The sequence below is a fragment of the Eschrichtius robustus genome, chromosome 14 (genome assembly GCF_028021215.1).
Source record: "Eschrichtius robustus isolate mEscRob2 chromosome 14, mEscRob2.pri, whole genome shotgun sequence".
Classification (NCBI taxonomy): Eukaryota; Metazoa; Chordata; class Mammalia; order Artiodactyla; family Eschrichtiidae; genus Eschrichtius; species Eschrichtius robustus.
The window spans coordinates 21,596,285-21,620,488 of record NC_090837.1 but is presented as its reverse complement, the minus strand read 5'-3'; the positions used below and the strand labels follow the sequence as shown (position 1 = coordinate 21,620,488).

General features: G+C 57.0%; 2 protein-coding genes across 3 annotated transcripts in view; both read right to left on the bottom strand.

Moving 5' to 3' along the window:
- Positions 1–2,122: 2,122 nt before the first annotated feature.
- CASTOR1 (cytosolic arginine sensor for mTORC1 subunit 1) lies at positions 2,123–6,728 on the bottom strand. 2 transcript variants are annotated; one of them, XM_068562733.1, is made up of 9 exons: positions 6,461–6,727; positions 5,796–5,866; positions 4,435–4,622; positions 4,217–4,349; positions 3,820–3,943; positions 3,248–3,361; positions 2,994–3,076; positions 2,798–2,892; positions 2,123–2,670 (listed from the first exon to the last, which is right to left on the bottom strand). In XM_068562733.1, exons 1-9 carry the CDS (start codon positions 6,571–6,573, stop codon positions 2,602–2,604), a joined length of 990 nt encoding a protein of 329 aa, XP_068418834.1. In that variant the 5' UTR covers positions 6,574–6,727; the 3' UTR covers positions 2,123–2,601. The 2 variants fall into 2 exon arrangements, with proteins under 2 accessions (XP_068418834.1, XP_068418833.1); XM_068562732.1 differs by lacking the exon at positions 5,796–5,866 and having other exon boundaries at positions 4,435–4,813; positions 6,461–6,728.
- Positions 6,729–8,945: 2,217 nt separating this feature from the next.
- TBC1D10A (TBC1 domain family member 10A) overlaps positions 8,946–24,204 on the bottom strand; it is a 30,264-nt gene continuing 15,005 nt past the window's right edge. Inside the window, exons 2-9 of the mRNA XM_068563367.1 lie at positions 19,952–20,051; positions 16,271–16,378; positions 12,745–12,851; positions 11,947–12,061; positions 11,799–11,864; positions 10,910–11,099; positions 10,637–10,791; positions 8,946–9,903 (exon numbers count right to left, since the gene is read on the bottom strand). Coding sequence (XP_068419468.1) covers positions 9,433–9,903; positions 10,637–10,791; positions 10,910–11,099; positions 11,799–11,864; positions 11,947–12,061; positions 12,745–12,851; positions 16,271–16,378; positions 19,952–20,051 — 1,312 coding nt within the window. The 3' untranslated portion in view covers positions 8,946–9,432. The remainder of the gene's footprint in view (positions 9,904–10,636; positions 10,792–10,909; positions 11,100–11,798; positions 11,865–11,946; positions 12,062–12,744; positions 12,852–16,270; positions 16,379–19,951; positions 20,052–24,204) is intronic.

Sequence of the window (24,204 nt, the reverse complement as noted above, 5' to 3'; positions counted from 1 at the left end):
TCCCCACCCACCCAACAGCCCCCCACCCTGGTTCACATCCTCCCAGCAGATGCTGGACGTGGGGCTGAGGGACTGCGGGCAGGGCCCTCCCCGGGCATGGGCTGCATCTTTCTGAGAACAAGCACTCAGGCTCCACGGTCCTCGGCCTCACGCTCAGGAGTGGCCGCGCTGAGGCAGACAGGTGGACTGGGGCTCCAGGTGAGCCAGCGAGCACCCCCAACCTCAGTTATGAATGACCCAACCCGAGGCCTGGGCTGACCAGACCGACTTCCTTTTCCCTAGAACTCTCTGGGGCCTGGGTGGACAAGGAAGTGGTTCTGCGAGTCCCCCCTCCCCCGGCCTGGGACAGCTCGAGACCTACCTGTCGGACAGCACCCAGCGCATCAGCTGTGCAAGAAGGCCAGGGTCATATCCCCTTCCCAGAGAAGCTGTGTTCTCCAGGCACTTCCCAAGCCCTGTGCCCCAAGCCCTGTGCCCCAGCCCCAGGGAGGTCTCGGTCTCCCGCACTCCCCGAGCAGGTCTCCCCATCTGTAACTTGCCAAGAAGGCTGAGAGCCGGCCCACTGACCCCCAAGGACCCTAATGCCCTGGGAGCTAACAACCCCACACACAATTGCACTCGTGTGGCAGAGACGCAGGTGGACATGCTGGCCTCTAGGCCTGGGCCTGAGTTGTACCAGCCCACCAGGGCGGGCCTGTGGCCTCCCACCCAGGCCAATCCCACGGGCAGCCGCAAGATCTAACCATTGCCAGGTTAGGACCCAGTTTGGGGGACCAGGTGAGACCTGACACACTTGGAAAACTGGGATGACAGAAACACCCAAATCAGGCAGTGACTCACAAGCTGACAGACAGATGGACAGACCCCCAGAGCTGGACGTGCGGCCAGGAGCTCTCTAGCTACAGGTCAGGCAGCCCCAAGAATTCTGGTTCTAAAACCCCCATCTCAGCCCAGGACATCCCTCGAGCCAAGGCCCAGGGTGGCCCCTCCAGGGAGAGAAGCAGGACCCTCCCCAACCCAAAGACAAACTACAAACAAACGCCCCCTTCCCAGGGCCCAAAGGTATAGGATCCTGAGGGAGTTGCCTCCTAGGTCTCAATGCACTCGGGGAAACGGAGGCCAAGGGGAAGGGGCTGGCCCAGGGCGCCCGACCGCCACTCACCGGGCTGGGCTGTGCTCCCTGCTCCTCTGATCTTCAGCCCCCAGGTTCCCAGGGGCAGGGCGGGCGCACTGCCAGAGGTCTGGCCCCGTTCTGGCTTTTCTGGGGAGCCACCACGACCTCTGAGTACGCTGAAGTCACACCCTTCTTCCCTTCCTGAGCGCGGGCGGGTCTGGGCTGAGGGCACCCGATAACCTCCCCAGCACATCTGTGGGGCCCCATCGGGCCACAGTGGAATCCCAGCTCACAGAGCAGGGAGGTGGCCCCTCTGTGACAGGAAACCTGGGCTCAGATGTGCGGAGCCTCTGGCCCCAGCGTGCAGCCATCGAGGGGAGAGGGGGCTCCAGGTGGCCTCCAGGCCCCTGTCCTGTCCCCCCAGCCAGGGGAAGCCCAGTGTGCAGACTCCCAGGTGCACACTCTGCCTGGCCCCCTCCCACCACTGTTCCAGGAGAGCCCTGGTTGCAAGAACTGACTGCTCCCGTGAGGGACAGCCAGAACTCAGGCGTGGTCCAAAAGAAAGCAGGCAGCAGCCTGAAGGAGAGGTGCTTTAGGGCTCCCCTCCTTGAGGGGGTTCTGCAACAGGCCAGCCACACCTAAGGTGGCAGGGAGGCTGGGGGACCCCCAGGCAGGAGGGTCTGGGAGTCTCTTCCCTGTTCTGAACCTTCTGGGCTGTTCAGAAGCAGCAAGGAATGACGAGAAAGCCCGGACCTCAGAGCCAGGCAGCCCTGGGCAGGAATCACGTGACCCTGGCTAAGTCACTCCACCTCCCAGCGCATAGGTCCTTTGTCCGGAGAACGATAGCTCATCTGCGCTCTTGAGGTGAGAACTGAGGGAGGTGAGGCGAGCCCGGCCCAGAGCCAGCTGCGCGGGGAGAGTCCAGGACCTCAGGCAGAGGGGCCCTGAGGAGCTGCGGGGCAGGCATGGCCAAGGCTCGGACAACCCCAAGGACCACAGCCCGGCCCGCTCACTACAAGCTCTTTATTAACAAGTTGATTAAAAAAGAAGAGAGATAGAGAGATGTAAAAATACATTTTTTGGAGGCCCCAGGAAGGGAAGGCACTGTCAGAACTCACGTGGCCAGGGAAGGCAACAGAGCCAGAGGCAGAAGGGAGATCAGGCCTTCTGGGGAGCAGCCAGCCCACCCAGGGCGCTGAGAGGGGGAAGGCTCGGGCCTCAGGCAGGGAATGTGCAAATGCCGAGGCCCCGCAGGGAGTGATGGGTTGAGGGCTTCCTGGAGGAAGCCCTGAGCACCGTGTTCCCCTGCGTTGGGCAGACACACGTGTCCACATGAGAGCCAGTGTCTGCACGCAGCTTACATACACAGAGCGGAAGGAGGAGTCCCCCGACAGGAACATCCCAGAGCTTGAGGAAATAGCTTTGAGAAGTCTCTGGAAGCTTGAGGACAAGGGGAGAGCCTGGAGGCTGCTGTTCCCCTCGGGGCCTCAGGAGCCCAGACCCTCCTGCCGATGCTGGAGGACCTTGATGACACTGCCGATGCCATCCTCAGGCACCTGCGGGCAGGTGGACAGAGGGAGGGGTCAGGGCTGCCCAACTTCCTGGCCCAGCTGGGACCACCTCCTGCCACCCCACCCCCTCAGCGTCCCTCCAGGGGCCCTGGCCCCAGCCAGCAGCGCTCACCAGGGCATGGTCGAAGTTGAAGGTACTGATGTAGTAGGCGGAGATGTCGGCCGCAGCCAGGGGACCTGCGATCTGGGCCACAATCCCACACTCATCTGAGGGTTGAGGAGAGGTCCATGTGGATCACCCTGATCCCCACCCCGACCCCCACCCCCGGCCCTTCCCAAGCCCCCGACACACGAGGTGCAGCCCTCACCGAAGCCCAGGGGCTGTCCGCCGATGCGCACCATCCTCCACAGCTCCCCTGAGGAGCTGGTCAGCAGCAGGTCACTGGGGAACCTGGGGAGGCAGGTGGGCAGTGGGCAGGGCACCCCTGTCCCCTCCTTGCCCCACCATGAGCTCCCTGGGCAGGTCAGCCTGGTGACCTCGGAGTCTGATGCTCTACCTCCTCCCTCCCTCCCTGGGGCTGACTTAGGGCCTGTGGCCCACCTAGGGTCAGGGGTCACATACTTTTTCTGCGTTTCAGCATCCATGACAATGGAGATGTAGCCCTCAATGAGGGAGAAAGCAAAGAAGGTGATGGAGCTGGATCCAGGACCACCGGAGGCTGCCTCCTTAGGGGGACTGGGGAAGGAGAACAGGCTCAGGTGCTCTGCCCACTCCACCTCCCCGTCGGCCTCCACACCTGGGAAGGAACTGGCACAGCTGGCCCTGGGCAGACCCTCCTGTCCCTGGGCCACTTTATCCCCTTCCAAGCGCCCTGACCTCCAGCTGGTGTAGGTGGGGATGGGGGAAGATGACGAACCCTGCTTGTGCCAAAGACACAGACCCCAGGGCCGGAGGGCCTGCCAGGGCACAGCTCAGGGGTGGCTCTGCCCACACCAGAGGGGAGGGCTCCAGCTGCGGCATCAGGACCTTGCCTGAACCTCAGTGCAGGACACGTGTGCATCGCAGGCTGCCAGGAACCCCAGACACAGAACAGGGCACAGAACCCGCAGAACCAAGGGATGGGCAGAAGGTGGTGGGAAAGAGCACGGGGAACAAGGTATGAGGACAAAGAGACAAACGCAAACAAGGCCCACCTGTGCGAATAGAAGAGGACATCAATGAGGGTGGTGGCGATGGCTGGCAGCGTCTCAGGGTCCAGCGTGAGGACACAGAAACGGTTCTCTGGGCTCTGGATGGGATGCACCGTGGGGCTGGGCCCTGCTCAGGAGGGACAAGGTGTTGGCGGGTGAAAGGGCGACTGTGGGCTGCGGCGCCCCCTGGTGGCCAGCCAGAGAGGAGGCCTGGGCTGGGTGCCGGGTCACGGTCTACATGCAGGAACCTGCCTGAGTTTTCCTGGCCCCATCTGCCTATCTTATGAGGGGGTCAGTGTCAGCTGGTGTCCCTAAGCCCACAGACCCACCTGCACAAGGGAAGGGCCCCAGTGGGAAGAGGAGCCCCTGGGCGGCCTGGGTGTCAGAGGGCGGCCCTCACCATGCTGGGCACGGGGAAAGCCGTTGCTGGAATCATCCCTGGCAACGGGCACAGGCTCCCCGCCCACCTCTCGATAAATGTCGAACTCCTGGGCCAGCGTGTGGATCACCACGGACAGGTCCTGCTCCCGCACCTGGGCCACAGGAGATGGCACAAAACATGGGTCCCCAGGCACCCATGCCCACCCTGCCCTGCACCAGCACCTGCAGGAAACTCACCAGGATAAAGTCTGTCTGGTAGGTGGACAGCATCAGCACCGAAACGTGGTGCTCGGCCAGCGGTGCAATTACTGAGCGGGCGATCTTGGTGACCCCAGCAGCCTGCACTGCTGCGCCACTGTGGGATGACACATTCAGCACCAGCCACGTGGCCTCGGCCACTTGCAGGAACTCAGATGGGGGCAGCTCTGTGGGGCAGGGGGCACATGCCCAGTCAGGGCCTACAGGGCTGGACCCTGCCCTCAGTTTCCCTGTCTGAGCCTTGGAGGGCTCTACCAAGGTCAGGTCAGGTCTGGAGACTGGAGCTGTCTTCCTCCCCCAAGTTCTGCTCCTGAGACCTGCATGTCTGCAAGGACTGAGAGGTGCTTCAGGTGTTGGCCTGTCAGGGATTGAAACTTCCCAGTTAAGATCGGAGCTCCAAATCCAGACAGAGCTGGTTTCCAATCCCAGCCTCCCCATTTACTTTTTGCTGACCTGGGGCAAAAGATTTAACTTCTCTGAGCCTTAGTTTCCTCCTCTGTAGAATGAGATGACAGTACTCTGTGGGTTCACAGATACCTTATACCACATGGCACCATCAGGGGGAGCCAGCAGACCACGTTGGCTGGGGGATGCCCTTCCCTCTGAGCAGACCCAGACTTTTCTGCTGCACAAATAGGGAAACTAAGGCCTGAAGTGGCGCTATGCGGGATGGACCAAGCCCCAGTTGGCTGGCCTGAGGCTCCAGGATGGGTCAAGCTGGCAGGAGTAGAAGGCAGATGTCAGCTCCAGGGAACAGGGAGGGACCAGGCTGGCGTCCAGTCCAGAGAAGGGGCCACAACCAGGCGGGCTGCTAATTGCCCAAGCACAGCTCGGAGGCCGGCCAGGACCCTGCCCTGGGCTGACTGCCTGCATTCCTTCCCCAACCCTCAGACTCCTGGAGTCGCCAGACCAGTCCGGGAGGGGGTGACCCACACCAGGGAGAGAAGTCCAAGGAGAAATAGTCCAAAGGCAGAGGGGGGTGGTGGTGAAACAGCCACAGGAACCCGATTCTTGCCCCAGAACTGTAACTGAGGCCCTGCCGCTGGCCTGCGGCCGCTAAGTGTCCTCCACACACAGCCCCATTATAAAGCCCTCGTGGGACCCTATAAGATCAGAACCATAACTATACCCACTTTACATAAGAGGAAACAAACAGCTCAGAGAGGGGAAGTGACTTGCTCAAGGGCACACAGCCAGTGAATAGTGGAAATGGATTCGAACCCAGATCCATCCTCCTTCAAGGCCCCAGCTCTTGCGACCTTGGATCCTAGCATTCGGTGAGAATCTCGCAAAAAGCGCAGTCTCCTTCCCCTACTCCCCCTCCCCAGCCCAGCCCCCACCTTTGAAGCCCTCCTCGTCCACCATGAGCGTGTAATCCTCGGGGGTCTCCGTCAGGCTGAAGAACTTGCACCTGGTTGGGGGGGTGGGGGCATCTTCAGCCTGGGTGGGGCGGAGGGGGTGTAGACCCCCGCCGGGCGCCTCCCTGCCCCCTCAAGCCTCAGTTTTCTCCCCAGGACAGTGGGGTGTGTGCCCCATCTCCGGAATTGCGGACTCCTTTCCGCCTCCCCGACCTCCGCAGGAGCCCCCTGCCCCTCCGTTCCGGGAGGGAGGAGAGGCTCACCCGCAGCGACAGTCCCGGGGGCGTCGGACCTTGGGCCCCCAAGACCAGCCCCTCTGACCCGATGGGAGGCATCTGGAAAAAGCTCCCCGCAGTCGCCAGGAAGGAATGCCCCCACCTGACACCACTAGGAGTTAAGCATTGACCATCCCAGGCTGTTTGCGCCTTAACCGGCCCTGGGAGGGGGCCTCACGGGGCCGGATAGGCGGCGGTCCCAGGGAGGGTAGGCCCAGGCCGGATGGCGGCCGGGGGCGGGGGGAGGGAGGGTGGCAGAGAGGGCTCTCCCCGCCTGCTGCCGCTGGCCCCGCGGCGGTCCTAATCTCCCGACCCCGTCCCAAAGCGACAGTGGAGCCCACCCCCATATGTGCCCCGAACCCGGGCGCGCACCGGCTTCGGCGGGGCAGGAAGAGCAGCTTGATGAGCGGGTGGGTGTAGAGCCAGAGACCGGGGCGGGCGAGGCTCAGCACCCGCACCCGGTGCTCTAGGATGTGCAGCTCCATCGCGGCCCGCGCGAAGCCGACCCCGCAGCCAACCTGGCCCAGGCCGTGCTGGGGGCGGGTCAGTGGGGGCGGTGCCGGGGGGCTTAAAGGAGCCGGTGGGCGGCCGAGTCCACGCCGCCAGCTACGCCAACTCCCTGACGGCCACGCCGTGCGGGACGGGCGGCCAATCCAGAGTGGCCACGCCTCCTTCTAACGCCGGAGCCACACTCCTCTCCTCCCAGCCCGCCGAACTCCGCCCCTGCTGCCTCCTCCCCCTCGTCAGTGGCTCGGGAATCACCCTCTGACCCCACCCCCGTCGAGTCCTCTAGGCCCGGCCCGTGCCTCGCCCCCTCTTCGGGCTCCGCCCTTTCCGTTGGACGCCTGCTGCGCTGGGGTCCGGAGCCAGCGGATGCTTGGGGTCATTTCTGTCCTTGGGCCGGCATATGGGCCTTATGATTAATTTCACTGATCCTTGGAGGGCCACAAGACGAACCGGGGCTGGGCTGGGACAGAACGCTGCCCCCAAATCCGTGGAACACGGAGGGGTGGGGTCAACTGTGCAGCCCAGGCGACCCTGTGGTTCTCAGCCAAGAGTGTCCTGGTGTCTTTCCCCCTCCTTCCTCTCATGGCTCAGCATGGTGCAGGGCCACCAGAGCTGGCGGGGGTGGCGGAGACAAAAGTCCCCCAGCAAGCGCTGTCCAGGACTGGTGTTGATACGTACCCCTCCCTGCTTTGTGAGCCCTGTCAGTGGACTGACAAGGTGAAACCTAACCTGGACTTGGTGTCCCCCACATCTGTTCCTCTCACCCAACTTTCAGAAAAAGTTAGGTGGCCAGGCCAAACACTTGCCCAAAACTCAAACTTTGGGGGAACAGGGCCATGCATCTGGGGCTCACTGGGTACTCAGCTCTCAGCAGAGACTTAAGCCTGCAGTCATTAGCAGAACTTACGTGGCCTGAGCACATATAAACTTGCTTCATGCCCAAGCAGGCCCCCCCAGCACTGGCAGACACCCCAGATCTGAGGCTTGTTAGTGCCAACTTGGGCTCATTTCAACATTAGGGCTGGGCTCTGCTCAGGCCTCCTCAGGTCTACGAAGACCCCAGTGCTGAGCAGGCATCAGCACACCTAGGCTGGCTCCTAGCAGGACGGAACACGCTCCAGGGGCCCTTGTCTGGCCCGAGCATCCACAGGCCTCAGACGCAAGGCTTTGAACCAAACAGGTTAAAGCAGCCTCAGGTCTGACTGGGACCCAGCAGGCCTGAGCAGGCCTCCTGCCTGCTCGGGGGCCTCTACTGTAGGCGGATGGAAGTGGGGCAGCACCTTTCCCGCTGGACTCTCCGGCATGGTGGATCCCAGTGGAACACTGAAGCCACCACATCCTGGCCAGTCCCCTGGAGGGCCAGGGGGAGGGGAGTGTCCTCTAAGGCTGAGCCCCTCATCTCGTTGATGGCACGTGCAGATGGGGTAGGGAGCCACAGGGGTGAGGGGTAGGACGTAGGAAGTGGATGGCTTGCCATGACAGGTTCATGCGACCCTTGACCTCCTCAGGCCTCAGTATCCCCAGCTGTACCAGAACAAGATGTTCCAGGCCCAGGCCCTGCAATGCCTAAAAGCTCCCAGGGAGGCTCTACTCCTCTCTCTCCCCCCTCCCCCATGGCCTGGCCCAGCTTGGTGGCCTGCCAGGAACAGCCACTATTGTTTGACTGGAAAAGCTGCTTCCTCAGCAGAAGGGGGGCCTCTCCCAGGGGCACCCTGTCCTCGCCCTTGCTGGTCATCAGTTGTGACCATAGTGCCTGCATGGGTCCTCGATGGCAGAGTCCGATCACCCTTGTCAGGAGAGGTATTGAGGGGCTCTGGGTACAAATCTGGATCAGCTTCATCTTTCCCACTCAGCTCCTCTGTTTCCTCATCTGTAAAATGGGGATAATAATAAAGCCTACCTGATCAAACACGTGACACAACCAGTGCAGCCAGGCATATGCTAAGTGCTCAGTAAATGGCAGGCGACCTTTTATCACAGATCCAGATTTCGCCCCACACCCCTCTAACTTTGATGGAGGCCTGGGCTGAGCATGTGAGGGCATTCATGATCACCCACCCTTGGCACCAGCACCTGACCCAGAATGAGCACTCAGTACCTTATTGGGGTCCAAAGTGGCATCCAGGCCAGCCCTTGGAGGAGGAAGACCCTGAAAGGAGGAAGGCTCCTTAAGGAGCCCCTCCCCTTCTGTGATGGGTAGGCATCAAAGCCTGGGAACAGGCCCTGCTTTGCCCCAGCACTGGTGACCCTCATCCATGGCAGATGGTGGCCATGGGGCAGAGGGGATGGAGTAAGGGGATACAGGGGCCAGGAACAGGGGCTGGCCCTAGACCTGGCATCTCCTCTGGCAAAGGTACTTCTCAGAGAGGTTCTAGTGCTGGGCTGTGACCAGGATGGGGGGCTCTGGAGGGTGTGCAGAAGAGATGCTGAGCACCAGGGTTGGCACCCCCTTCCCAGTCCCTAGCTGCACAGCAGCTCTCTATACAAGCGTGTTTATTTCTGTACAAAACCATGTTTCTATTTTACACAAAGAGCACCCCACCCTTTTCCCCTCCCTTTCCCCTCACGTCAGTGCCCTAGCCCTGGGGAGCATCCCCCCAGGAGGAGGGGGCTGAGTGAGGTCCCACCCATCAGCCCTCACTTCTGCCTGCCCCAGCTGGGCCGGCCAGAGCTCCACTCTGGAGAAAATAAATAAGGAGGCTCAGGCAGAATCTGTGCTGGGCCAGCTAGACTCTCTGCCGCCCAGGGGCCAGGCAGCCAGGCCAGGCCCTGGAGTGTCAGTCCGTGAACCGTGTAGGTGTGTGGAGACCCCAGCCCAGGGGCCTGAGCTGCCAGGGTTACAAGTAGGTGTCCTCACTCTCCTGGGACGTCAGGCTCTCCTGGGAGCAGTGGTAGGCTGAGTCCTGGGGAGCTGAGTCTTGGGGGTCCTGGTAGACCAGGTCCTTTGGGGGCACATCCTGTGGGGGACATGTATCTCCTGCAGCAGCTGCCACCTTGGCTTGACTTGGGGTTGGGGGCTTGTCCCGCTGCCCACTCGCCTTTGCCTGCTTCCGTTGCTCCTTCTGAACCTGCTTGGGCGGCTTGTACTTGCCTTTGGAACCAGGGAGGGGGGCATCTGGGGGCAGGCGGATGGACGGTGAAGGTTGCAGGGTGGGCCACGGGCCTGGCTCTGCCTCCAGGATGGCCTTGGCACCGTGCAGCCTGGGTGGAGAGTGGCACTGCAGCTCACCCCGGGTCTCCTGCCAGCGCCGCAGCTGGATGAGGTGCTCACGCTCTATCTGATGCTCTGTCACTGGCAACTCTACCACCTGTGGGGGCAGTGACAGGTGGGTGGGCACCATGAAGAACCTTCCCTTTCTGCCTCCCAGCCTGGGCCCCTTCTCTCCCTCAGCTCCCCCAGCCCTGGTCACTAAAGGCTGACCACAGGAAGGGTGGGGGGTCTGGACCCTGTGATGGTCACAAGTCCCAGAAGTGAGTGCCAGGTGAGCCAGGCACTTGAGACCCACTGCCTCAGAGGAGAAAGCTCATGAGTCCACTTGCCTAAATATGTGTCACCTCATTACAGCCCCAGAGAGACAAAAATCCACAAAGGAAAGAAAAAAAGGCTGGGACTTCGGTGGTGGTCAGTGGTTAAGACTTTGTCTTCCAGTGCAGGGGGTGAGGGCTCGATCCCTGGTTGGGAAGCTAGATCCCACATGCCTCAGGGCCAAAAAACCAAAACATAAAACAGAAGCAATATTGTAACAAATTCAATAAAGACTTTAAAAATGGTCCACAAAAAAAAGAAAAGAAAGCCAAGGCCGTGGTTGTAGGGCCAGGGAGGAGGAGGGTGGTGGGTTGCACCTACTTCCATTCCCTCAAACCTAGGCCTCTCTGTTCCCCCTCTTCTTGTTCAGACAGAAGGATGAGGTCTGTCCACACTGTTCTGGGCTGCTGAGCACAAGGCCTCAGGGGTAGAGGGCTACCAGGCCCCCTGCCAAAGGGCCCTCAAGTCTCCCCCTCCCTCCCGGTGGTGAGGGGAAGGTGTGGGCTGGGCTGTACCTCCTGGACCAGGAAGGCCTCCTGCATGACCTTGGGGCTGAGGCTCCGCAACCGCTCGATGGTCTCGTACTGGCCTTGGCAGGCTTTGAGCTTCTCGGGGGAGCCCAGTGCGTGCTTCAGCAACACCAACCCCACCCGGAAGATGATCTTGACTCCTGCATGGGGGAAGCGGGCAGTGAGTGCAAGGGGGCCTTTAGAGAGTTTCTCTGGAAATAGAGGCCTCCTGTGGGCTGGGCTGGGGGCAAGGGTGCTCCCCCGAGCCCAGCCTGGTACCTTCGCAGAAAAACATGTCCCAGACACGCAGCACGGAGCTCCAGGGCAAGGTGCGCGAGAAGGCACACATGAACCACTCTGTCATGTAGAGCAGCGGGTCGATCTTCTGCTGGCTGAGGTGCTTGTGGGCCACGGGAGACACCTTCTGTAGCAGCGAGAAGAGGATCTCCCCATCCAGCTGGATGGCCTCCTGGGGGGACAGTGAAGCCACAGGGCCATGACCATGGGCCCACAGCAGCCAGGGCGGGAACTACGCCCGGCCCCAGCTCCAGGCAGGCATCCATTCGTTCCTCAGGCGGCTATTGTTGGAGGGTGTCAAGCTCATGCTGGGTGCTGGGTTACAACAGTGAGCAAACCGGACACATCTAAGTCCCCCTCATGGGGCATGTCGTGCAGAGGGCCAGACAGACATGAATTACAGAAGCAATGAGACCAGAGGGAGGGGAGAGGGAGGGGGCTAAGTGACCAGAACATGGCAGGAACAGGAACACTGGGGGAGCGTGTGCCAGAGGTGCCACCTGTCAGAGTCAAGGACAGCTCCGGAGGGCTGAAAGCTGAGGGAAAAGTAGAGTTAGAAGTGGAAGGAAAGGGGCAGAGGTTTAAGCCTATGACAAGGCCAAGGCAGGGAGGAACTCGGTGCACTGGAGGAGCAGCGATCCTGCCCAACAGCCTTGCGGCTGGAGGCAGCGACGGAGGGAGTGTGGGACTGATGAGGCTGGAGCCTGGGAGCCCTGACCCTGGCAGGCCTTGGGACTTCAGCCTGAAAGCAACAGAAGGCTGGGAAGGACTTAAGCGGGGACAGGAATGGCTTAAAGAGTTAAGGCCTAGACAAAGGGCGTCCAGGCTGGGGTGGGTCTGAGGCCAGGGCCCAGGCCCAGCAAGTACTCACCAGTTTCTCACTGTAGTAGCCGGGCAGGTACTTCTCACAGATCTGCACCAGGCACCAGAAGGCTTGCTGTGGGCAAAAGAGACGTGAGGCCTTGCTGCTGGCTGTTCCCTGCCCGCCCACCGCTCGCCCGCCCGAAGCCTGGTGGTACCTCAGCAGGCATGTGCATGAGCAGGACGGCGGCGATGGGCGCCTGGGCCTGGCAGTAGCCCTCCTCAGGTCGGTACAGTGTGTAGGCCTTCAGCACACGGAATAGGTCCTGCTGGCTGTGGAGAGGCCAAGCGGGGCAGGAATGACAGGTGTGACTCTGCCACCCACTACCCTCACCTGTGCCCCACCAGATCGGACCTGTCTCAGAATTGCACTTCCCTGGAGAGGGATGTGACCTGATTGTGGTCACCAAGGGGTCAGTCTCCCACTGTAGCACATCGACTCTCACCTCCCCCATTTGACAGGTGAGGGCAGCGGCTCAAAAAGAAAGCAGGGGTCAGGGCCAGGGCAAGATGCCAGATACAGGGTAAGGATGTGTCCGGGTTGGAAGTGTGGGCCCCTCACTCAGCAGCTGTGGCCTCTTAGCCAGGCCAGCTTTGTTCCAGGTGTCTGTCTTGGTCCCAGGGCCTGGCCTGCCATATCTCTCCTCTCCTACATACCCTCTGCCCACCCAACTCTCTCTATCCTTCTTTCTCCCCACCAAAACCTGTTTCCAGAAGAAGGCCAGGCCAGGCAAGCCCTAGCACTCTGGGGAGTAAATGATGAAGTTGCCCCAGACGTAAGAGGAGAAACTAAGAGGACCCATCAGACTCAAACCAAAGAGGGGAAACTAACAGTGTAGTTTGGGGCCCCCAACTCCTGGGACCCCAAGATACCCTCAAACTCATTTTACCTCTTCTCTCCCTCTGAGGGAAAGGGTGAAGAGCCACCTCCAGCCCACAAGGCCCAGCCTGCTCACCCGTGGCCCCCCCGGGACACAAACATCTCGTGGAAAGGGAACTGCCGGTGCAGGTCACGCTCAATCACATCCAGCCACTTGGGGTCCCCGGGGGACATGTCCAGCTCCTGGAAGCAAGGTCAAGAGCATCTCTTAGGAGTTAGGGATGGCTAGGAGGATACAACTGTCCCAGGTTTTGGAGGAGCACCCACCACCAGGGAAAATGTCCACCCGATCCCATCAGAGACTGGGCCTTCCCGAGGACAGGTCAGAAAGCTTGGGCAGGGGCAGAGACAAGCGGAGCAGAGTCCTGGAAACCCTGACGGGTGATCCAGGCTCCAGGAAGACCAGTGTGGGCAAGAGTGTCCATCATAGCTGTGGCTTGAAATAACCTCTAGGCACTTCATTCAGGACTCAGACACCTTATGTTACACCCTTAAGATGGAAGGCGACTATCAAAGCAATGGCCACCACCTGGAAGCACCACTCTGAGCACCGTTCAAGACGGCACCGGTGGGCCTCACTGACTGTCCTCCTCAACCCCCAAAAGACAGGTCCTATCATTACACTGTTCACAGATGAGGAAACTGAGGATCAAAGAAAAGCTACTTGCCCAATGCCTCGTGGTTAGAAAAACGGTGTTGCTGGGCCTGGAAGCCAGGTTGACTCAGAGCTGTCAATCCCAACTCCTCTGCTGCCCATCTCCCTGTACAAGTGGTGCCACATATTCAGGAAGGGGTGTGTGTGTGTGCCCTGCTGCACTGAGCACTGTAATGACACCTGTCAAACCATTAGCCTTGGAGCCATCTCTGGGTGCTGGGGTTTCAACAAACTTTTACTCTTTTCTTTGAACTTCCATGAGCATTTTAGCATGAGTTCCATTTATAAAAACAAAGCTACTACACACAAAACAATCATTACTTGGTCATTTGAAATGTTCTATATCTTGACTTGCTTGTTGGTATTTATTATTTGTCCAAACTCTGAACTGCATGGTCAAGATCTGTGCATTTTACTTTACATAAATTCATACCTCAACTTTAACCAAAGAAAGAAAAAAATCAATGGGAAGGAAACCTAGAGGGCTGAGCAGGGAAGCAGACCAAGTACTCATAGCCTTCCATGCTGGGCAGTGTCAGGAGAGGCCCCCAGGAGGAAGGCTGGGCCCTCAGCAAACACATGGATGGGTGTAGACCCAGGTCCCTGCCCAGCAGGTGACTTCGTATAAGTCCCTTTTGCCTTTTGTGCCCCCTCAGTGGGGGTGTCCCAGCATTGAAATATGGGCCCTCGGGTGCCAGGTAACTTGACATGAGAGAAGAAGTACTGAGAGAAAAAGCTGACGCAGTGCTGGAGGCTGGAGGGTGGAGGGAGGGGCCAGGCGCTTCCAAGGAGGGCCCTGGAGCAGGCACATGGCTGAAGAGGTGGACGTGCAACCTGTAGGGCCCCGCACACCCTCAAGATGGGGGACTGTGTGTGTCCTATGCACCCTGCAGGTCAGGCCCAGGGCTGGATACTGTCCGAGTATGATGCAGGTTTGCTTTTGTCGGAGGGAGAGGAGGGTCCCACAAGTTCTCCTGAAGGTTCTAGTGAGGTGGGGACCTGGGAACCCAAAAAGTCAGTTGCTAGGATATGCTCGCCGGCGACCTCAGCAGCCCAAGGCACTCGGCCACACAGGGGTGGGTGAGAAAGGAAAAGGTGTAGCTGAAGGGCCTGCAGGGAGAAAGGGTACTGGGAATCAAAGGCAGGTGTGGGCCGCTGGGGATGATACAGCTACCGCAGCCCCCAGAGAGCCTGCAGGCACTGGCGCCATCATGAAGTGAAGCCAGAGAAGAAAACCAAGTAAGAAAAAGGCTGGAAGGTCCTGCCCTGCCTAAGGAAGGAGGAAGAAGTAGCAAGTGCTGAGAAGAAGGAGCCACCAGGGGCTGAGGAACCTGCCCTGACAGCTGAGGTTGGGGTCAGCCGCCTGGGTCTGCAGGGGAGCACAGGAGCAGGATATGCTGCCACCACCAGCCCCATCACTGCACCCTTGCCTCTGGGCTCTTGTGCCCACAGCAGCCAGAGGGAGCTTCTCATCCCTGTCCACTTCCTCTATCTCACCCGCAGGCAAAGTCCTTCCGGTGTGTTCACAAACCACTGTTCTGGCCCCCAGGACTGCTTTGGGGACCCACCACTCAGCTTCAGAGCATCTTGAAGGCCTTTCTTGGCAAATCTACTTCCTCCCACAAGCAACCTTCAAGACCCCACAGAGGTGGTCAATTCCTCTCTGGACGTACCACTCCCCAGACATGTAAAGCACACAGAACTCCGTGCTCCGCTGCTCACACAGGATGCGCTCACGTCTGCTAACTGTGGAACCAGGAGGCTGACTGGGCCACCCAAGTCTTGGCTCTCATGCTTGCACTCTGGCAGCCAAAGGTAAGCTATGGGCTTGGGGTGAGACTCCCACCCCTGAACCTCCCACTCTGCCCAGGATACAGCCCCCTGAAATGGAAGAGATGGAAGACTCTGGAGTCCAGAGGCCGCCTGAGTGGGGGGCACAATGTTGGTGCTCTGTGGGACAGTCCAATCGCCCTGATTCAGGTCTGACCCCAGCCAGACACTCCACCAACCCCCGATCCCCCGGGGCCAAGTGCTGCCAGCAAACAGCTCTCACCTCCTCCAGGTCAATGGCAGAAACTCTAGGCTGCCCTGCCTACTCTTCTCAAGGAACAGGTTTGGCGGCACAGGAGTGTTCACTGAAGCATGAAGCATGTCAACAAAGAGCTGGTGGCCGGCAGCTCTGTCTCATTGCCTGTCACCAGCTCCAAGAGCCTGGGAGATACCCTGATGCCTGGGGCCAAGTCTGGCAGGTGAGCCGGGGCAACCCCGGGGAAGCCAACTGACTCCCCTAGTTCCCTAGAGGAGCAGGCTAGCGGAGCTGCCCAGCCCAGGTGGGCCCCAAGAAGCCCCATGGATGGAGGGGGTGTTCTTCACCCTGGCAATCATGGAGCCAGGGGGCAGCAGGAGGGGAAGGCATGGCTGCAGAGGGTAACCTCTCTGACCCTGACTAGCTTCTAAACTCTAAGGATACTGGTTTGGCTCTGCCATCCCTAGTGCAGACAAGCCCATAAGCAACACAGGTGAACCATGTCTAGCTGGCTTGGACAAGGCAGGAGAAAGAGTAGAGGATGGGAGGCCAAGAGGTGTCAGGGTTCTGTGGCCCTGCTGGGCAGGCCCCCAAAGGCCCAGAGCACAGGGCCCAAGGCAGTCTGGGAGGTGGCCCACTGAGTCCAAGAGAGCAAACCTGGGCGGTTGTCAAGAGGAAGAGCTGGAATTGGGGGGTTTCAAATCTGTCCATCCCACTGAGGCCTTCTCAGGGCTGGAGCCTCAGATGAGCAGAGCCCCCAGGAGTCACAGACTGACCAGGCCTGGCAGTCAGGCTCTTGACAAGTGATGTCATCAATCACTCATACTGCTGAGGTCCAGGTGAGCACACAGAGGATCACTGCCACGCAAAGAAAGTCAAGAGACGAGGAAGGGAGGACAGGGTGAAGGAAGGGCAACTCACGTCAAACTTTCCAGGGTTCTGCTGCAGCTTCACCTTGCCTCCTGACAGGTATTGCCAAGCACGGCCCCGCAAAGAAGGAGGGATGCCCTTCTGGCACCGCAGACGGATCTGAAAGTCAAAAGGAGGGTTGTGCCTATGCATCCCGCTGGGCTGCTCCCCCAGAGGCTGTGTGCTAGCCCACCCCTTCTGCTGGTGCTTGTCAGGCCTTCAGTGAGCACGTCAGCAAGAGCAGAAAAGGGGTGAAAAGAGGACTTCTCCCCTGTGGCTACAATACTGCAATCAGATATGCTGCCACCAGGTGATGGCAGAGTCCCCGTATTCTCTGGTCCAGTGATAACACAGGTATTCTTTTTTTTTTTTTTTTTTTGACCATGCTGTGCGGCTTGTGGGATCTTATTTTCCTGACTACCAGGGATTGAACCCGGGCCCTCAGCAGTGAGAGTGCGGAGTCCTAACCACTGGACCACCAGGGAAGTCCCCAACACAGGTATTCTTGAAGTCTACCACAGGATTATGAACCCCCATCACCATTTTCTGAATTAAAATGGAACCATACAAGTTAGAGGATCCCCATGGGATGTCACCAGGAAGGGATCTGCACAATGTGGAACACAGCTCAGCCACACGGCGAGTAGCTCACGAGATGACCCAGAATGTGCCCAGACACATGGCCTGGGCACTTTCATGGGAGTGTTTGTTTAAGCAGCTGTGTGGCAGGACACATCCAGCCTAGAGGAAAGACCTCAGCAGAATTCAGAAGGAAGATGGGAGCTGATCAAAATGGCTCCCTCTTTGTTTGGTCAAGAATACCATCTCTTCTCCTCTCCCTGACCCTAAGCTCCCAGGATTACCAGACCGCGGCCGAGGCAGCTGGCCTGGGTACAAGTCCTGATTCCAGCCCTTGCTAAATAAAATGGCACAGGCCTTCCCCACTACTCACAGCACTGACCTTAGCCAATCACTTCTCATCAACCGTAAGATCAAAATGATAACAACTATGATTCTATTAGAAGTGGGGTGATGGCGGGGGGGACATGCCTAGCCTGACACAGTCTGTATTCAATAAATGATGGCTTCATCTCCACCCCTCCAATCCCAGGAGGATGCCTGACACAGAAGCCCTGGGCCTCGGGCTCGCACCTAACTTCCCCTCACCTGGAAACCCCCCTCAAAGAGTCCCATTGGAAGCTCTCAGAGGAGGGAGCACAGAAGGCCCGGGCTTCCTGATGACCAGCACAAACAAGGCAAAATTTTCCAAGGGTCAGAGAGAGTCAAGAACCAGGAAGGAGACAGGCAGACAGGCTGAGGGCAGTAGGGGAAGAGCAGAGTGGCTGGTCATAGGAGCCAAGTTGAGCTTCTGGGACTGTCTGCAAAGGGGGGAGAGGAAGGGAGCAGAAGGAAACTGCCCCAGACTCCACGAACAGTTTCCTGCTGCTGTGGGACAAGGGTCTCCTGAAGGAAGCCGCTTGGTCTGGGCAGGCTTTGGCAAAGGGAGGCAGTATGGCCCAGAGCCACAGGCCCTTTAGGCTCCCCTAGGGCCAAGCTCAGCTGGAACCAGCCCCCACATATCACAGCCCTATCAAACTTGGCCTGCCCCAGGGGAGCCCAGGAATACCTTAGGTCCACTAAGTTCTCAAAGAGGCCGCACCCTCACCCAGGCCCAAGGCTGAGGAGGTGGGGGTGGAGAGCCAGGAATACAACCAGCCTTTCCCACTCTGGCCTCTGGAATCCTCAGCACAGGGGTGCTGGAGATCATAATCTCCTCCTTAGGGAGGAGGCAAAGGTGGGGATCAGCAATGATAAAGCTAGAGACAGTGCTCAGCTAACAGAAAGCACAAGGGATTATCATTATCTGAGGTAAGGCCTTGGGAAAGGAGAGCTCTGATGACAATAGTGTGAAGCCACACCCAGCCTGCTGAACTCCAGGAGGGCAGGGCCAAACTTTGAGCAGAGCCCTACAGGGGAAGACAGAATTCCAGCTAGAGCCTGCCTCCCTGCAGGGCCTAGCCCCAGTCCTGGGGACTCAGGACAAGTGCAGTGGGTGTGGATCCACTTCCTGATGCAGGTGTTGTCCTTCCTGTGCCACAACTTCCTGACCACGGGGAAAGCCCAAGCCTGCGCAGCGAGGCAGTAAGAGCTCCCAGGGCCAGCATGGCAGGAGAGAAGCAGAGGGCTAGGGCCTCTGGGGAGGGGAGGGTGCAGCCTCCTGCAGTGGCCCCTGCTGGGCAGGAGTAGCCTTGGCCTCTAACCACAGTGCCAGGGAAGCAAAGGGGAAGAGGAAGTGATGCTGGCTGCTCTGCTGAGAGGAGCTCCCCAAGGCTCCCCTCTGGAATCCCCATCTGCGAGGGAGGCTGGGGCAAGAATTCCACAGCCATCTCCCTGCCAGGCACTAGTCACCACAGCAGACAGTGGAGAGGGAGCTGAAGCTCAGGGTAAAAGCCCGAGGGCTGAGGAAGCAGGAAAACTGACCCCAGAGTCAGGCAGGAAGCAGTTGAAGAACAGCTGCCCTAAAAAAATATTTTTTTTAAAGTGAAAGTTTTTCTAATAAGCAAAAAATGAATGCCCCAAAGCCCACATAGAACAGCAAGAAAGAGCCCTGGGCTCAGGGCTTTACAGTAGGAGCCTCGCAACAGGATTGTCATTCCCACTTGACCAGGGAAACTGAGGCTGAGAGGGTGAAGTGACTCACCCAAAGTCACACAGCTAGCCACAGGCACGAAGAGAGGGAGGCCGTGGGGCTGGGCCCAAGCCCTTATGTAACCTTTGGTCCTGGGCTTTCTGCGAAGCCCTGCAGCCAGCTGTGCCAGCCTGGAGACCAGCATGTCAGCAGACAACAGCAGGCCAGCGGGGTCACTGTGCACTGGGTACTTGTGCAGAGAGACCCCGGCTGTGGGACTGTGGACAGGCCTCCGCTAGGCCAGGGAGTTAAGCAGACTCTGCTGAGGTGGACAAGAGTATCAACACATACATGTGGTGGGCAAGGATGTTCCTACGGGGTGATAGAGCTAGTGCCTAAATATAGCCCACCAGAAAAGGACCACAGGGTATTTTCATTTTTATAAGACCATTAAACTGTGAGGTTACTTTTCTTTCTTTTTGCTTTGTCCAAGGGGCAAGAGGGAACTCATCAAATTAATCTAGAGGGTGAAGAAGGCCCCTTATTGTGGTGGTGAAGAGTGCAGGCACTAAAGTTAGACTGCCCGGGTTCAAACCTTGATTCTGTAACCATCCATAAAGTGAGGATACTACCACCACCAATCTCACTGGGGTGTTGTAAGGATTATCCAAGTCAAGTGCCCAGCACACTGCAAGTGTTTAACATACATTGGCTATTACTAGTATTATAAAGTCCTCCCTGATAGGTGGTGAGCAGCAGTAAGGACTTCCCCCAGGAGAGCTGGAAGAAAGCTGCCTGAAGGGCTTTTGGCTAAGAGCGGCTTTGAAGTTTGACTCCAGGACAAAGTTCTGTGAGAGTCTGAAGTCATCTGGGAGGACCAAGTGAAACCTGGGACCTGCCCTCCAGCCAGCTTCTGTCCCCATTTCCAAGCTGGCAGGTGGGGACACCTAAGGCAGCTGGCGGTTGGAGAAGCTCCTGCTCCTCCAAATTGATGCAATTCCTCCCTCTTCACTTCCTCCCCCGGCTGTGACTCCCAGCCTGAGGCCCAAGGCCAGGACCCTCACCTTTTTGTGCTTCTTGGCCATCCACTTGTCCCAGTTGTTGAGCATGTCCAGCCATTTGGACTCCCTCTGCCTCAGCACCTCCAGGGGGACTTCCTCTAGCCTGTGGAGCAGAGGGCAGGGCCTGTCAGAGGTGCCAAGAGAAGCAAAGGCCCTGGCTGAGGCCCCAGCCACCAGCCTGGTCGGTCTCCATTCCTCCCCCTGCCCTCCATCCCTGCAGTTCCCTTTGGAGCTGCTAACTCATGGACACCCTAACACAGATGCAAGGGAATGCAACCCCCTCCCTGGAAGACATAGGCTGGAGAGACACTAGGTTCAAGTGCTCACTCCCCCAATGCGTCAAGGGGCCAGGGATCACCGTGCCTCTCTGGGGCAGAGGCCTGAATGCCTGCACCTGTGCACCATAGCAAAGCATTCCCATGCTGGGTCTGTCCCGATAAATAAGCCTCTTCGCAGGGCCAGCATGCAAGTTTCAGAGCTGGACGAAAAAACTAGTCAAACAAGTACAGAAATAACATGCTCACCTCTGCACTCTACAAAACTAGTTACTCAGAGTTTCCCTAATTACGCCCTGGCCCTTTCCCACCTCTCAACCTTTGCTCATGCCAGTCCCTTAGCTGGAATGCTCTCCGAGTTGTCTCTACCTATCAAAATCCTAAATACACTTCAAAGCCCCGTCAAATGCCACTCGTATTTGTACATCTACTAACTGTGCAGTTGTCACAGCTATGCAGGCATTGTTCTAGGGCCAGGGTATCTGGCCCTAGAAGCACTCCTAGAAGAACTCCTGTGACAAAAACAAACTCCCAGCCCTCCTACTGGCCTCTGAATGTCCGCTAGAGCTGGTGGGGAAAACAGCTCAGCATGAAGACCCACGCCAGGCAGCACCAAAGCAGCTGAGGTAGGCTGAGGCGAAATCCCTGGCTTAGAGGGCGCTTCAAGTGAGTGAGCTTCTTCCAAGGAGTGAGACCCTGGAAATTCCTGAGTTCACGTAACTAAGGGGCAAAGAGAAGAAGGAGACTAGTGTTTGTAGGCTGCTTCCTTATTTAGCCTACAGAGCAATACTGGTAAGAAAACAACAATGAAAAAAATATATATGTGCACTTCTCTACACACACATACACACTCTCTTAAAATTATTTTTAAAGTAGTGGATTATGGATCTTTTAAATTTCTTTTTTGTGCCTTTTTTTTTTCAATTAAAAAAATACTGACATTATTGAGAGGAAAGATACCAAGGGAGGGTATATTGCTTAGAGTCAAACAGCAAATCAGTGGAAAAACCCAGACTCAAATCCAAGTCAGATCCTAGCCAAGTGCCTGCACTCAGTGCTGCCTGACCTCCCAGGAAGGAGCTGCCTGACCTCCCAGGAAGAAGTTGAGGCACTCAGGCAGCTGGGAGGAGGCTCGCAGGAACAAGACATGGTGGGGCTAGAGTTTGGCCCAGGCCTTGATTCTCTGATTCTCTTTCTACCGGAAGGAAATGCACTGCTATAACTTTTACTGGTTGGAAGAGCAGAGGGAGGGGCCCTGGCAGAGCAAAGGCCCCCAGACACAAAGGGCAGGTCCTCTTCTTAAGTGTTCTTTATCTGGAGAACTGCACAGGCCTGAGAGCAGCCTTGGAGCTGAACAGCCAAGGAGAGACAAGAGCCTTGGGCAAACTTGGCCCCCTCTACACAGGGACACAGGCTACCACCCTCTGGAACTGCTGACCCTCTCACCACCTACAGATAGAACCAGGGCACAAGGATACTCTCCTTCCTATCCCTCCCCATAGGAGAAAACCTGAGACCATACCTTTAGATCAGGTAATTTACAAAGGAATGTAAATTATGCACGTCTCCAGGCAGCCCCCAAAACACCCAGGGAGCAGAAACCAAAGGCCCAGCATCACAGGCCAGGTGCCCTCCCATCACCTACAAAGTACTCACTTATACAAGTCAGGGGATGAGCCTTCTAGCTGACTAAACAAAAGGGGTACCCACACTGAGTCAACAGGAAGTGCTGGCAGTTATGGATGTGGATAATATCTGATCCAATCCCTCCCTAGAGCAGATGAGAAAATGGAGGCTCATAAGAGGGCAAGGCTTTCGCCTGAGATTACCAGTTTCCAGAGAATTCCCATCTGATTAAATATATGCCCATTTGATACCTCAACCCTCCAGTCTGTCTTTATTGATAAGATCTGACAGCAGGGCCCCAGAGACACCCATTCTCCCAACTACAAATACACAGGGGAACACGTTCAAGTTCGGTGTTCTTTTAAATGATTCCAGATAACAGCTTTGGCAGTTTCAAAGCCCCAACATCAAACCTCAAACCGGAATTTCAAATGGGTACAAAACAAACAACCATATTTCCTGGGTTCTAAGACACTACTGATTTTAAACTACACCATTGATTTGGTAAGGTCTGCTCAGAAACAAACAAAAAACCCACCACTGCTTTAAATGTACATGTCAACTGAAAGATCCATTTTGATTTTTAAAATCTTAAATTGGGAAAAATTTGAGGAAATATGGTCATTTGAGTGCCTTCTCCTCCAACAGCAGAGGAGTTTAACCCACCTGGAGAGGGTGGGAAGGAAGACACTGGAGGTCTGGAAGTCTGGTTGAACGGAGCATTCAGCACTTTACGTGCTCTCTAACTACAGGTAAACTTCTCTTTACATACAGGATGTGCGCCTGAAAAGCTGCAGCCTACCCATTTTTTTACCCATTTCACATACCCTTCAGTCTGGTCAGTCAGGATCTCAGAAGGCATCTGATCAGACTGCTGTCTGATATAGGAATCCCTTCTACAATAGTCCCTTGCCCTCTCTGAGGCTGTTTCCCTATACAATTGGATGGCCTGCATTGTGAATTGACCCTCAAAAGATGCCCAGAAAAAAAAAAAAAAGATGCCCAGAAAGGAGCCGTGAGATGGAATTGGGGTCTGGGTATCCCTGCAAATGGCATAATGGTGTAGAGGCCCTGAGGTGGCTTCCTCCTAACAGTGGGGGGAGAGCATGAGCCAGTTTCCAGTGACAGGGAAGCTGACCAAATGGCAGTTTAAGGAACCAAACAGCCCATGGGGGATGCTTCAGGTCTGAGAGTTTCACTCACCCTTTCAGAAAACCCCTCTGTCCTTACGGTGACCTGAAGGAGTCTCTGCAACCAAAAGAGCCTAATGATAACAGTCTCTAGTGGCCCAGCCTCTGCTGGAACTCCTCCAGGGATGGGGCCTCATTATCTCTAGGTAAAGCCACCCTTACTGTTGAAGTTTTTACTGTTAAAACTTAATTCCCCCAAATTTTCCTGGTATCTTCTATCTATAATCTCAATACCCCCTTCAAAGGCTGCACAATTCTCAGCCAGATCAGCCCCACACCAGGCACACACGTACTTATCCCTTGTCACCCACCCATCCCTACCTGGAATGCCCTTTCCTCTCCCCTCTCCAAGTCACAGCAACACTTTCAGGACCCAATATAATAATAAAAATGACAACTTCAACAATAACAGCAGCAATAGTAGTTACCATCTGTACATCATTTACTACTTACCAACATCTTCCAAAACACTTATATATATCCATTTTCCAGAAGTAGAATCCAAGACTTAGTAAAGTTAAGTGCCTTGCTCAAGGCCATGTAGCTGCATTCAAACCCAGGCCTGCCTCACTCTACAGCCCATGCTCCTGACTGTGTACTATACTCCTCTGCCTGCAAAGGTCAAGCCCTTAGCCTCCACGCAGCCTCCATGCCTGCCCAGATCTCACTGGCTGTCCTCCAACCTGAAGACCTTCATCCTGACCTAGAACACCATTTCTCAAAGTTTTTAAACTGAAACTCCCAGTAAGAAATACATTTTAGACTGAGACTACACACACACACATAACCAAAATACATTTTATGAAACAATTTACTATTACATGTACTAATGTACCGGATATTTTCAGTTCAATTTTTATATTATTCTACTCTTTTTTTTTAATTAATTTATTTTTTTGAATTTATTTTATTTTTGGCTGTGTTGGGTTTTCGTTGCTGCACACGGGCTTTCTCTAGTTGCAGCGAGCAGGGGCTACTCTTCGTTGTGGTGCACGGGCTTCTCATTGCGGTGGCTCCTCTTGTTGTGGAGCACGGGCTCTAGGCGCACGGGCTTCAGTAGTTGTGGCACGTGGGCTCAGTAGTTGTGGCTCGCGGGCTCTAGAGCGCAGGCTCAGTAGTCGTGGTACACAGGCTCAGTTGCTCCGCAGCATGTGGGATCTTCCCG

Excerpts from the sequence above, each read along its gene's own strand:
- CASTOR1 (XM_068562732.1), bottom strand. The coding sequence starts at position 6,573 with ATGGAGCTGCACATCCTAGAGCACCGGGTGCGGGTGCTGAGCCTCGCC. Across the intron at positions 2,893-2,993 it reads CGGACAGCCCCTGGGCTTCG|ATGAGTGTGGGATTGTGGCC; the intron begins GTGAGGGCTGCA and ends CTCAACCCTCAG. Across the intron at positions 2,671-2,797 it reads TCAACTTCGACCATGCCCTG|GTGCCTGAGGATGGCATCGG; the intron begins GTGAGCGCTGCT and ends ACCTGCCCGCAG.